Source organism: Platalea leucorodia, assembly GCF_965183815.1.
Source record: "Platalea leucorodia genome assembly, chromosome: 3".
NCBI classification, from domain to species: Eukaryota; Metazoa; Chordata; class Aves; order Pelecaniformes; family Threskiornithidae; genus Platalea; species Platalea leucorodia.
In genome coordinates, this window is record NC_138825.1 from 89,353,031 (window position 1) to 89,365,665 (window position 12,635).

The 12,635-nt window shown below is 46.0% G+C and overlaps 1 protein-coding gene across 24 annotated transcripts in view; it reads left to right on the forward strand.

Moving 5' to 3' along the window:
* Window positions 1-2,580: 2,580 nt before the first annotated feature.
* The window catches only part of SNAP91 (synaptosome associated protein 91), a gene marked incomplete at both ends in the record, with an annotated part of 68,987 nt that continues 58,932 nt past the window's right edge, over window positions 2,581-12,635 (forward strand). For all 24 annotated transcript variants that reach the window (XM_082307825.1, XM_082307827.1, XM_082307804.1 and 21 more), the window contains one exon: window positions 2,581-2,710. In XM_082307825.1, coding sequence (XP_082163951.1) covers window positions 2,581-2,710 — 130 coding nt within the window. The remainder of the gene's footprint in view (window positions 2,711-12,635) is intronic.

The window sequence follows — 12,635 nt, forward strand, 5'->3', positions numbered from 1 at the left end:
GCTATAGAACACAGTGTTATATTATCTTGCTGTGCAACTCCAGCATTTATTCATTTGCCACTCATTACTGAATAGAGCTGACAAGCACGGACACTGTGGTTATACACGTTCTCATCATTGGATTATGAGAGTCTCACTTATGGGAACATTCAAACTCTGAAAACGCCTAACACTTACTGCTAACAGTTAGTAGCATACACTTTACATCCTTTTTTGAAATTAAATCCCTCTCCATATTGAAACACTGCATTTGAGAAAACATTCGAATCTTGAAATCCACACGTGTCTGCTCTGCAGAAATGAAGGAGATTTAACCAATATCAAAAGCCTCAAAATTTGAACCCATTTCTGCAATGGACACAGGCACCATTTGAACAGTTATTTTGGAAGAGATTTTCCATAGAAACGGTGACTTGAAATTTGATGATTGGTTTAACAGGATTCCCAAGCTTTGTGGCTACCTAGGACTTTAAAATCTCTTGGCTGTCAGGTAAAAAAAAAAAAAAAAAAAAAAAAAAAAGTAAAAAAGCTGCTGTTTCATACTGTCACAGACCACAATCCCTTGTCAGTGTTCTGCTCCTGGCATAGTAAATGAAAATGGTTCCGTATGTCTTTGTATGCAACACAACCCAATTATCACTTCATATGCACAAATCTTCAATACCGACTGTACATACTGTTTTCTTCAGCTAATTAATAACACACACTTACGTCGTCTTCTGAAATTTGTTCTAACGGCAGCTTGAAGTAATTGCTACCAGTACGATTTCGTTTAGACCCCACCCACTTAAATCACTTTACTCCAAAACTAAGTTCAGCCAATTTATGGTAATAGATGTATGCCACATTTCTCCATACTCCACAGATCACTCCGTTACGCTTCAATTACACAATAAAATTGTGGCAATGTATCCTCCCTAGCGTAGCGCTGCGTTGTAACCGAGACCTTTAGGATATCTTAGGTAACAGAAAGAAAGCCTTTCTGGGGATGTATTTTGGGTATCTTTGATGACAACAACAACATCATAAAAAGGTTCTGGAGGGATCTAGTGCACGTGCAGTTTTGGGATCCCTCGATGCGTTATTATAAGCCTTAAGGACAGGACCACACTGCAGACAGGGGAAGCATCAGTAGCTTCGGCTCCCCCCAAGCTCCGGGCCCCGCGGAGGATCCCCACCGGGCTCCCCCAGACGGCATCCGCGTAGGAGCGGCTGGGCCCGGCCGCCCCCGCCGGGAAGCGGGAGGCCAGCGGGGCGCAGGGGTGGCGGCCGGGGCCGCGCCTCGCCGTACACCGGGCGGGCGGGCGGGCGGCGGGGCGCGGCGTCCCCTTTAAGAGGCGCGGCGCGGCGGGGCGGGGGGCACTGCCCCGCGGTACCGGGCGGCCCGGCCAGGCCCGGCCCGGCCGCACCGGGCGGGGTCACCTGACTGCGCCGGGCCACCGACCTGCGGCGGCAACGGCAGCGCCGGCCCGCTCCGCTCCTCCGCCGTGCCGCGCCGCTCCGCTCCGCTCCGTCCCGCCCTCTGCACCGGGGTAGGGGGCGGCGCTGCTGCGGCAGTAGCGCGGGGATTAGGCTGCGGGAGGATTAAGCCGCCGGCTGGAAATAGCAGCGGCGGCTCCCGGGCGTGGACGCCCAGCGCATCCCCGGCGGCGGGAGGCGGCAGCGGGCAGCCCGCCCCGCACCTGGGGCTACCGGGGCCGGGGGGAGGGAGGGGGGGAAGGGGAAGGGGGGGGCTGCTGCTGCTGCTGCTGCTGCTGCGCCGCGGGGCGCCTGGCCGGCGGGCAGCGCGGCGGGCCGGGCCGGGGAGCGGTCGCGGCGGGAGGCGGCGGTGCCCTCCCCGGAGCGGCGGCGGCAGGAGGACGGGAGGGAAGGACGCACTGACAGGTCGGCCGCTGGCGCTCGCTTCATCCTCGTCTCCCCCCGCCCAGCCGAGCCGCGCCGCGCCGCCCCGGGCTGCTGCATGGCGCTGGGCGCCGCCGCATCCAGCGGCGCCCCGGTTCCCGGCGCGGGGGGGGGGGGGGGGGGGTCGCCATCGGGGCCGGGGGGTGGCGGTGGGGGAAGGCACCGGGAGGGCATAACATGGCGCAACGGTGCCATAATCTCTCCCACCGGGGAGGCGGCGGGGCGGGCGCTGCGGCGGGGCCGGGGCGCGGCGGCGGCTCCCCCGCGGGCCGGCTCGGGGGGCGGGCGCTGCCGGGGCAGGTGGGGGGCGTCCTCCCCCCCACCCCCAGGGGGCTCATATGTTATTTGTGTGCAGCCTGCTTCTGCTACCGTCATTATTTCCCCTTCATCCTCTCCCTGCAGCGCCTAAAATGCCCTTTATTTTTGCCCCAGGCGGCTTCTGGTGAGGCAAAGGCTTACACAACGGGGCGGGGGGGGCTGCGCCTCGGGAGGGGCCGGGCTGCCTGAGGGACCATTGTCCGTGTGGCGTGGCTGTGTGTCCGTCCCTGTGTTCGTGCCGTGTCGTCCCCGTCCCGTTCCCCCCCCCCGCCTCCCGTCGCCGTTAAAGCCGGGATCTCCCCTTCCCCTCCCGTGTTTTCCGCCTCTGCAGAGCAGGCAGCAGCAGGCACGCCAGCGAAGATGTCGGGTCAGACGCTGACAGATCGCATCGCAGCTGCTCAGTACAGCGTTACGGGATCAGCCGTAGCCAGAGCCGTCTGCAAAGCCACCACGCACGAAGTGATGGGGCCCAAGAAAAAGCACCTGGACTGTGAGCATCCCTTTTTATTTCCCCAGCGAAGACCCGGGGCTGAGGAGGCTGCCCGCCGGGCTCTGTAGCGTGCCTTTGAGCCGTCTGGCTGTCGCACTTGCTGTAATCCAGCTTGCAGACTGTAAGGGTTATGAGAAATCTCCAGGAGAGGATGAGTTATTATTGCATTTCTTCTCTTATTGCATAATACCACTCTTTCGGCCATTTTTTTTCCCCCCTCATGACCTCTTGCCTTTTATCCAGTGCAAAACATGCCTTGCGGAGCAGGGTCTTGGAAAGAGGGGAGGGAATTGGACACAGGGCAAAATGGACACGCACCTGTCACTGCCTGCTTTGGTCAGGATTAACCTAGGCAGAGACATAAATGCTATGCCAGGAGCTGGCCAAGCACCGGTAGGAGTGTGGCCATCGCCACAGTAGACTTCTGAAGAGGCTTAGATGGTGGTGTCCTCAAATGGCAAAGCACTTGGATATCGCTACGCTGTAGATTGGGACAGCCTTTTGAGAGTTCAAGGGCTGTTGCTGAGGTTCCGAATGTCAGAGAGCAGCTTCATGAGCTGCCTGATGGTTTGCATCATGTTTCATTGAAGATGGCTGGTGGCTTTGTCTCATAGATTTATGATCTATTCTGGACTGGCATTAGCCAGTTAATGCATGAAACAAGGTTGAAGTCAAAATGTTTCTTAAAAAACAATGAGCTAGTGATGTTTTGTCTTGACAATTTTATTTCTTTTCAACCCACTCAACTGTCAGTCCCTGCTTGGAGACAGCAAGGAGTAGAATGGTGGAAGAATTTAATTTCATGGTGTTAATTGGCCTTGTTTACCAGTAGTAACTCTGTCTGGCATTGAACTCAGTAGATCAACAGCAGGTTTTAGTGTCTAAAATTAAGTGATTTTCCCATTTTTTGGGGGGTGTGATAAGAAACACTTTCAAGTGAAGATCAGCAGGTTTTATACCAAGCACTCTCTTGGCTGCTGGCCGTTACCAAGTAATGCTGGTGCAGGTGCCTGTAAGTACAATTCTGATGATGCTGTATTTCTTAAAAGGAGGTAGTATTACTTCTGGAAAATAATTCCGGATTTCAGTGCTAATGACTTCATAGCTAACCCATGAAGTGGCAAACAGCATGTTGGTCTTCCAGTATATCTAAATATTCTTGTTTATATGTCTAAGAGATGCTGACCTAAGCAGCATTGATTGAAGACTGACTTGAGTCTAAACCGTTGTTTAAATAGATCAGCTGTCTTGATATCATGTATACTCTCTTGTTTTCTTGTATATTTTAAAAAATCATCTTGGTTATTGATGTCTCCTATGTGCTGTTTGGTAGCTGTTAACACTGCTTAATCTGTAGGTTGTGTCTGGACAGGCCTACTGTAACTGTTAGTAGAAGCTTTAGCTTAAAAAAAACCCTAGCTCATGTGTTTAAAAGCATGCTATGTCTCTGTGTGTGTTTTTTAATATATATATATATATACACATGCACATATATAGGTATGTCTCTGTGTGTGTGTGTGTGTGTATATATATATATATATATATAAATAAAAGCACTATCTGGAATAGGCAGGATTAAAGTGAGGTAGAAATAATTTACCAGTGCTATATTAAGGTCTGGAAAGGGATTGGGTTTGGATGTTGGTACTAATATTACTACTACAGAAAATGAGCGTGGGAGAGATGGAAGCCGGTAGCATTCCATGCAATTTCGTACCCACCTGCATGTAAGACACACAAGAGGAAGAGAAACGATCATTTCCTGGGAAGATACCTCCCTGATCATTTTCTTTCTATTTTCCAAGCTGTATATAACAGTTAAGAATTTAATTAACTGGTATCATTGAAGACGGAATCTTGTCAGTGAGAGATATGCACATTCAAATTAGTGGACTATAAATGAAAATCAAGTTCATGTTTTAGAAGAAAAAATATTCTTAGGCTCTTAAACCTGAGGCATCTCCTCAGAACTATGAATTGTTAGGCAATTCCTTGAACTCTGACTTATATCTTGTGAACAAGCGTTAAAATGGGCCTTATATATTGTAGTGAGAGAGGAAATTAAAAGTTCATCCTCTGAAAAAGCAATTCCTGCATGCATGCAGGAGGTACTGCTAGGTGGAGGTAGGTCTGAGGCATGTGGCTGACTGCATTTCAAGCTGGATAAGTAGCATTTGAAGACATGGAGAAGGGAATGAAAGGTAAAACTTGCCAATGCCTTAAGATAAGTTTTGAGTCAAGGTGCGAAGGATTTAGACGATAAAAATTTAAGGTACCAGAGAGCGATGGCTGGAGCGATGCTTTATGAAAAGCTGCAATTCTAGTATTGGTGTGGGCGTTCTGTGTCCTTAGGGAACTCCATAGTTCCCTATTTATTTAGTGTCTTAGTGGCCAGGTGTCATGTCGCACAACCTATCTTCCACTGCCCTGCTTAGCAGATGGGCTTTGTAAATTAAATGGAGAGATCAACTATTTAACTTTAGTCCTGTGAGGATGGGACACAATGATGCCTGTCCTCATAGGTTTTCTGCAGAAGATATTAGTTCCAGAGAGTTATAGAAAGATGATGGGTGACAAAGTGTGGGGTGTCTTCATTTGTTTGGTTTAGTGTTTTTTTGTTTTTTTTTTTTTTTTTTTTAGTGAGTATTACTTAGAGGGAATTTGCTCTGAGGAATAAAAAGCATGATTTGGGTATGACTGCATGTGTGTGAGGAAGGGAGGAGAGAACAGAATTAATCTCTTCTGTGAACAAAAGCTGAGCTGCGAAGTGTTTATCTTTGTGTGATTTTTCTGTACTTGCATAGCTTACAAGTGCAGGCTTTAATATGGATGCTGCGTAGTGGCTGTCCTTTGGCAATGGGCTCTGGGTGCTGCCCAGGCTTGTCATGTAAAGAAGTACTGAAGTATGATTAGGTTGCTATCATGTACTCATTAGTAAGATTTACCATTTTCTTGAATTCCAGGTCTCATACTAGTGAATTTCCAGCAACTATGGGAAGTAGTGCCAGATGGCATTAAATGCATTTCCCAAGTCCCTGTGGGGAGAAAAGGAATGTAAATCTAGGATGCTCTGATGGTTTGGGGCAAGCCTTTGCAGTTGGCACATTAAGAGCTCTGACCCTTTTTGACTTAAAAAACTTGTCGTCTTGAAGCCATATCATTGTGGTGGCTTTACCTCCCTCGGCTAACCATGTTATGCTAAATAAATTACAATTAGATACAGAGAGCGAGGAAAGCATTTCCGTGGAGAAGTGGGGACTAGCAACTTGATTTTGCTGCAGTGAGAAGGGCCATTGCAGAGTGGGTGAATGAGATCTATGGACTATGTTATGGATATATGAGCTGTGGTAACTCAACTGGGAGGGCAATCCTAGCGCACAGCATAGAAGTTTCATTATCAGAATTGCTCTGAAAGATATGTTAAGGCTTTATTGAGAGTTTAATTTTGTGGGGCAAGTGAAAGCCAGCGTGCAGCCTCGTATGGGGGTGACTCTGATGGTATCAACAGGGTGAAGCTTTCGGAGAAGGGAAATAATTTTTCAAATGTTAAAACGCACGACAGATGAGGGAAAAAATAGGTAGATCTGAACTGAGCTTCTTTTATGCAGGATCTCACTCAGAAACAGACTGTCAAGCTTTCATTTAGGGAAGTGAATTGGAAACCAGTGAGATTGTTGTGTCTTCAGTTGGTCGTAACAAGTTCTTGTTTCTGAAAAATGATCAAAATGGTTGGGATTTTCCTTGACTTATTTTGTTGAGTGAATTGCTTTGAAGCTGGAGGAAGTTCTGGAGTGTGTATTCTGAAAAGAACATGTGGTGCCTCCTTACTTCTTCAAAATAATTCTCATACGGTAGAAGGCCCTTCCGGAGGCCTGATCAAGAGCTGGGAGATTTTCATGAAATGTGGAAACACAGCAGATGTAGAGCAGGATTTGATTTTCTGTGGCTGTGGAGATGACCTGTGTATCTGTAGTAACATCTTTCCATCCCATGTCTGATTTTGCATATTTGTATGTGGCTTGCAAACAAAGGCTCTAAAAGGAAATTTATAGTTTAATTCATGCTGATAACTGAACTGCAGGGCTGGTGTCAGTATTTTGCTTATACAGACACTTTTGTTCCTGCAGTGTTTTGCCCTTCTCCTGCAAACTGTGGGGATGACCTAACAAGTTTGAATCACTGTGGTCTCTAGTGTTGAAACAAGTGGCTGTTGACCAAAAGCAATGGGCTAAACTTTTTTGTTAGGCTCAGTAAAGTTGCTAGATCCCACAGGTTAGTCTTAGAGACCTCTCTCTCATTCCCGAGGAATATGTCTGTCTCTGTTTTTTGGGAGAAGTGGGAGTCCGTGTCACTTCACTGTCTTGAGTCACTAGACTTCAGTGACTGTTAAGGTTAACTTGGATGTGTATTTCAGAAGTTGTTTGCTGTTGAAGTGATTTGGGGAATGTTCCAGGTCTGTTGGCACTTGGGGCCCTTTCCTAGCGGGAGTAGTGCAGACATATGAGTACTGCATTGCTCTGCAGTCCAGGTGACACTTTGTCTTTACAAGCCGTGGAAGTACCTTCAAGAAAATTGCCAAGAATGGAGTCCCTGTACAAACTGGGCTTAATCCTTCACACTTGACTAATGAAACTACTTTTTTATGTCTCGCTGTATCTTGTGTTGCAGTAATTTGTCACTGTTTCCATGCACAAGAGAACTGACTTTGTTTAAAAGTTAGCATTGAAGATTAGCTGTAATACAGTGTCTTGGTTTTTGTTGTCACAGCTGGGGTGTATTCTAAATTGTGAGCTCCTCCTTGTCACCCCAATGAATCTCTTTTACACCTCAAAAGAAAAAAAATCCAAGCAATCAATTATTTTCTTTAATTCATTAATGGATATTGGATTAGCAATTTTTTTTTCACGTGTGTGTCAGGACTTGTGATCAGTCTCTATGTAGAATAGCTCTATGTTTCTGCGTGCTTCTCTCGTGTCCTTTCCCAAAACAGTATTGGAGACTCACTTCCTTTGGAAGTGTGCAGATCTCTGAACAGGAGTAGAAATGTCTGTCATGGGTAAGGGGAGATAATAAGTAGGCTTTTTAGATTAGTTAATATTGAGTATTACAATGGCATTAACTTTCAATTCCTCCCCTGGCCCCATACTGTTTTTAAGGCACATGTAGTACCAAGAGAAGGCTACCCTTTTAATTAAGCGAAGATTTAGCTAACTAATACTTTTTCAAAATATGAAGCTAGGTAGAATTTGAATTCATGTTAAGATACAAAGGTTGAAACATGAGCAGGAGCACTGGATCTTGTGCATCTGAACTGTTCTGTGTTTACGTCGTCTTACGGTACAATGCTAAGGAAAGGAAGGGGAGGATGAGGAAACAGAAGAATGGGTAGACAGTGTAATATTAAACTTTCTTTCATCCAAACAGTGTAGCTTGATAAAGCTAGATTGACTAGTCCTACCCTCCCTCCCCTTGGCTTTTCCTCAGCTGAAGGCATGTATTCTTAGTCTGTTTTCATAGTCATCAAGCTCCTTCTATTAAACATGCTTTGTCAAGGTCATGGATGACAAATTCTGGGACAAGTCAGGTCTTTCTGCAGTGCTGACTTCCATTAGTAGACCTCGATAATGGAGTAGCCATGTCTTTCTTTGAGGCCCCTTGCTCATGAGATGGTCAGTATGACAGTGACCAGTCCATTGTTTTAATCACTTCTATTTAGTAGTTGAATGTGTTTTGTAATAGTCTCATAGTGTTACTCCCTTACATCCTGGGTGGCAGCAATTGAACATCTTTTAAACAACAACAACAACAAAAGATCTGCAGTTTGATTTCCAGTGGTTTGATTTGATCTGTGTCTCTGATTTCCCAGCCTGGCTCTTAAACCCTCCATCTTCTGTGTGTGCCTTGCCTCGGCCTGTGCCACTAGCGAGGAATTCTGTGAAGTCTACAAGAAAGTGCTCTGTTGGTGTGGTCAGTCCATGCTTCTGTGTCTCTGCCCCATGAAGGGTCCTCGGAAGTGCTTGAAAGTAGATGACAGTCAGGATAACTCTGAAGGGCATACAGCATTTTGGATGCTATTTGTCTTCTCTGCTTCTTGCTGGATGGAGAAATTGGTAGCCAAAAAGGAGAATTTGCTGCCCTCTTACTCCCCACTTCTGAAGAAACGGTAATATAGTAGAGGCACACCTGCCTCTAGTATTTTTCTGCCTATGTTCAAGAATCTCAAGACTACTTCACTCTTCCTACGCTACTTAGCTTCTCCTGATACTGGGTGTCCATGGCAAGGTGTTGGCTGCAGGGATGACCTCTGTGAGAAGGGACCAGGGCCTGCTCCACGCCAGGCAGACAGCTCCACAATGGACCCACCGCAGGACACAGCTGAGCCTGTCCACCAAGCTTGTGGCACCTCCAGGAAAATGTATTTAAGAAAGGGCTGAAAAAACTGGACAGGCAGAGGAGGAGGAGGGAAAAAGTGAAAAATGGCAGAGGGAACACCAAGGTCAGAGATGCAGGAGGTACTCCATGGTGCTGGAGCAGATATCCGCTGCAACCTGTGGAAGAGACCCCTGTTCTCAGAGCTCACAGCTGCAGCATCCCCCCTGCTACCAAAACCTTGCCACATGCACCCAATATATCCCCTGTCCCTGAAGAAAAGAAAGGGAGAGACCTTCCTCAGTCATCTGTGGACATATGGTATTGCTGAAGGAGCTGGCTGCAGTGTTTCTGGGGGTGGGGAAAAACTGGGGGTGGGGGGATGACATGATATCCCTTCCCTTAGTCTTACTATAGTCTAAAGATGAGTCAGTGGTACCAAACAGTATCATTAAGTTAACATGCCCTATTCCTTTTTGGAGCTTCTTTTCAAGGCACAGATCAGGATGTGGGTAAGGGTGGAAAAGCACAAGTTCTGGTGTGTGCACAGGGGAAATACAGTAGTCTCCCTACTGAGTGTCTGATGAAACTTGAATCTCCAAACTTCAACACATGGTGTGCAGATTAGTAACAATATTCTGCCTGGCTTGGAGAGAGGGGTTTCAAATACCATGGAAACTAAAAAGCAAGGAATAAAGCAAGCCAGGAAATCAGGGTCTGAACGTCAGTGCAGGATGGCTAGCATGCTGAAAGAACAGGTCATCTAGCACAGGGCTGAACCCTGAACTCAAACTAAATGATATGATAGAAGAAGCCTTCCTAGTAGATTTGCAGGCAGTGATCTGTAGCACAGGGTTCGCAGCAGTACTTTTGTTCCCCTGAGTCAGCAGTGCCAGCAAAATTGCAGTGTGAAGCTTCGTTGGTAAGTTGATACTAGAGTATCCCACCCCATCAGACTCGGCATGGTTGCTTGATTTTCCTACTGGCCAAAATTTTGCTTGGATGAGAGCTTGGTGGCTTAAATAAAACCTGAATAAACCAGATGTTGGCAATTGCTAGAAGGCAACTGGAATACTTGGCAAAGGCTAGCTTGTCACTTTGTGGAGTATGATTAAGTCTGCTGTCTCTGGAGTCTTGCAAACCACATGCTAGACCCTTAAAACTGTTTTTAATACTTTTAATCTTGCAATTTTCATCATGTTTACTTCTGCAGAGCTGCTTGAAAACTCTGAAAATCAATACAAAACAAGTTTTGCAAGGGTGGTCTCAGAGGTGTGTTTGACAGTCATAGCTGGTTGCCAGTAAGGTGCTTGTGCTCATAAAAAATTCTTCTCTTTAGGTTGTGAAACACACATTTGCTGAAGCAGTTGAGAGTTGTAGTCCACTAGGAGAGGGGAATATACCAGCAATCTGGACTAGTGCTACAAATGGTATTGGACATCAGCCTTGAAATGTCAATGTGAATGTAGGTGGAATACTAGAACAGTATTTTCTAGGCTGCTGGCAAATGGTGCATCCACTGGGTGTCAGAGGCTTGCAGCTTAGTCGTAGGCACAGTATAGGAAATGGCAGTGCACTGTATTGCCACCGACTTCCGGATGAACCAAGTCGAAATACCCTTCTGTTCCTCCTCCCTGCTCAAGATAATGCAATCTCATGCTTTGCTTTAGATTATATCTGTATCTTAACTTAGTTTGATGAAAGGGATTGGATGCTGAAAAGTCCTGGTGCCATGCTAATATTGCGTATTTATGTAATCTGTACTCTGGCCATTTGAGCTGAGGCAGTGTGCCAATCTGTTGCCTTTCCTAGAGTCTTTTTTCTAGCTATCGATAAAACTCAAATGTATTACGATATTTCTTGTAGAGGAGATTTTGTGACTACATAGGCCTGATCATGCTTGAAGGCCACCGAGAAAGCACTCCTTGCCTCTCATATGTACTGAGAACTGCAAGTTGCTGACGTGTCTGCAGCTTGGATTTGACTCATGGCAGTCAACTCTTTTCTTGGTCAGAAGCCGATATGCAAAATTACTACAGGTAGAAAGCAAGTTGGCAGGAACTCCTGTGTTGTAGTTGGGCCACAGAGCTCCAACAAAACAGTTGAGCCGTCTGCTTTGCCAAGGTGGCTTTAATTTCTCAAAGAAGGAATGAAAAAGAAAGCAATATGTTCATTCTTTGCTAATTGTTTCTAGGTATTTAGGAGACTAGGTTATGGCTGAGAAGTAAAACACTGGTAAGGGTAGATTGGAGAGTTTGGTGTCCCCTTGAGCTAAGATTGTTCTACCATATGTTTAAAGGACCAAAGACCATGTCTTTTCAAGAAAGTGTCTTAAACTTTGCTGTCCTAAAGAGGTCAGACAAGACTGTGGCTTGACTACTGACAGTATAGCCCATCACTTCAAACTGACTCTTGGCTTGGCACACGTGCAGATGACACAATGGCAGCGGGTGCTTCCATAGCAGATGGTCAGCAGTTAGCCTGCAGAGCCTGGCAGGCTCCTAGTGCCTCTGGCATAGTTTTGTTACATCTCTTAAGTCTCTCTGATAGTTTACAGCATGTTCTAAAATGGTCCTCCATAGAAGTGAGAGAAAGACATGACTGCTCAAAGCATGAATAAAACATGCTGACTTGTCGCCCACATTCTTAAAATGTATGCAAGTTTACAAGTTTAGAGGAAGGTCCTCAAAATAAGGCAATGATCAGTTATCTTGCCACAGTGCGGGACTGCACTGGCTAGAGCATATATCTTTACACATAATTGAAGAGCCTGCATACATGCACTTAAGTGGGAGTTCAAACTGGTTTTAAAAGGACTGTTCCTTTCACTTCTCATTTCAGAGTGTAGGACTTGTGTGAAAGGGGGAAGCCAGCTGGCCTGTTTCCTCGCTCTGAAGGCTGCTGTTTCTCATTATGTAGAGGTCGAATATAGACACAAGCTTTAACATATTGTTGCATCAGTTCTTCAGCAACCCTGGAGTTTTAAAACCTAACCGTTTGAAATGGAGACTTGGGTTTGCATCTTGCTGTGTGACTCTGGAATCCAATGTATGGGTATTGTGCCCATAGCTCTTAATCTAAGTTTATAGCTTCATCTCAACCTATTTATAGGAGAACGTACATTCTGCTAAGGGGCAGCAAGCCAGAGGAAGTCAGCATATCTAGTATGCCAGTGTTTTGAAAACATGTAAATTTTATTATGAGTGATGTTTTGTTACTGGCATCGGAAACAGAATGCTATTTTCATATGTAAGCCTTGCCTGTGACTTTCTGATCATTCATTCTAAGCCATTTGGAGTCTTTCTAGTTTTACTAATCTTGATTTAAACTTCAAATTGATCTGTTGTTTGTGAATGATGAGAGTATTAACAGGCAAAGTTTGCTATGTTTGGAACAGGTGAGTTTAAAGAACTTCCTCTTGCTTATCAGGAAGGTGGAAATTGCTTAGGCAGTATTATGAGAAGCTGCCTTTCAAAACTCACCTCCATAACATGCTTAGGAGTTTAATTGACACTTCTGGATGTTCCAGTTTAGAGATCTGACTCTGCGCAAAGCT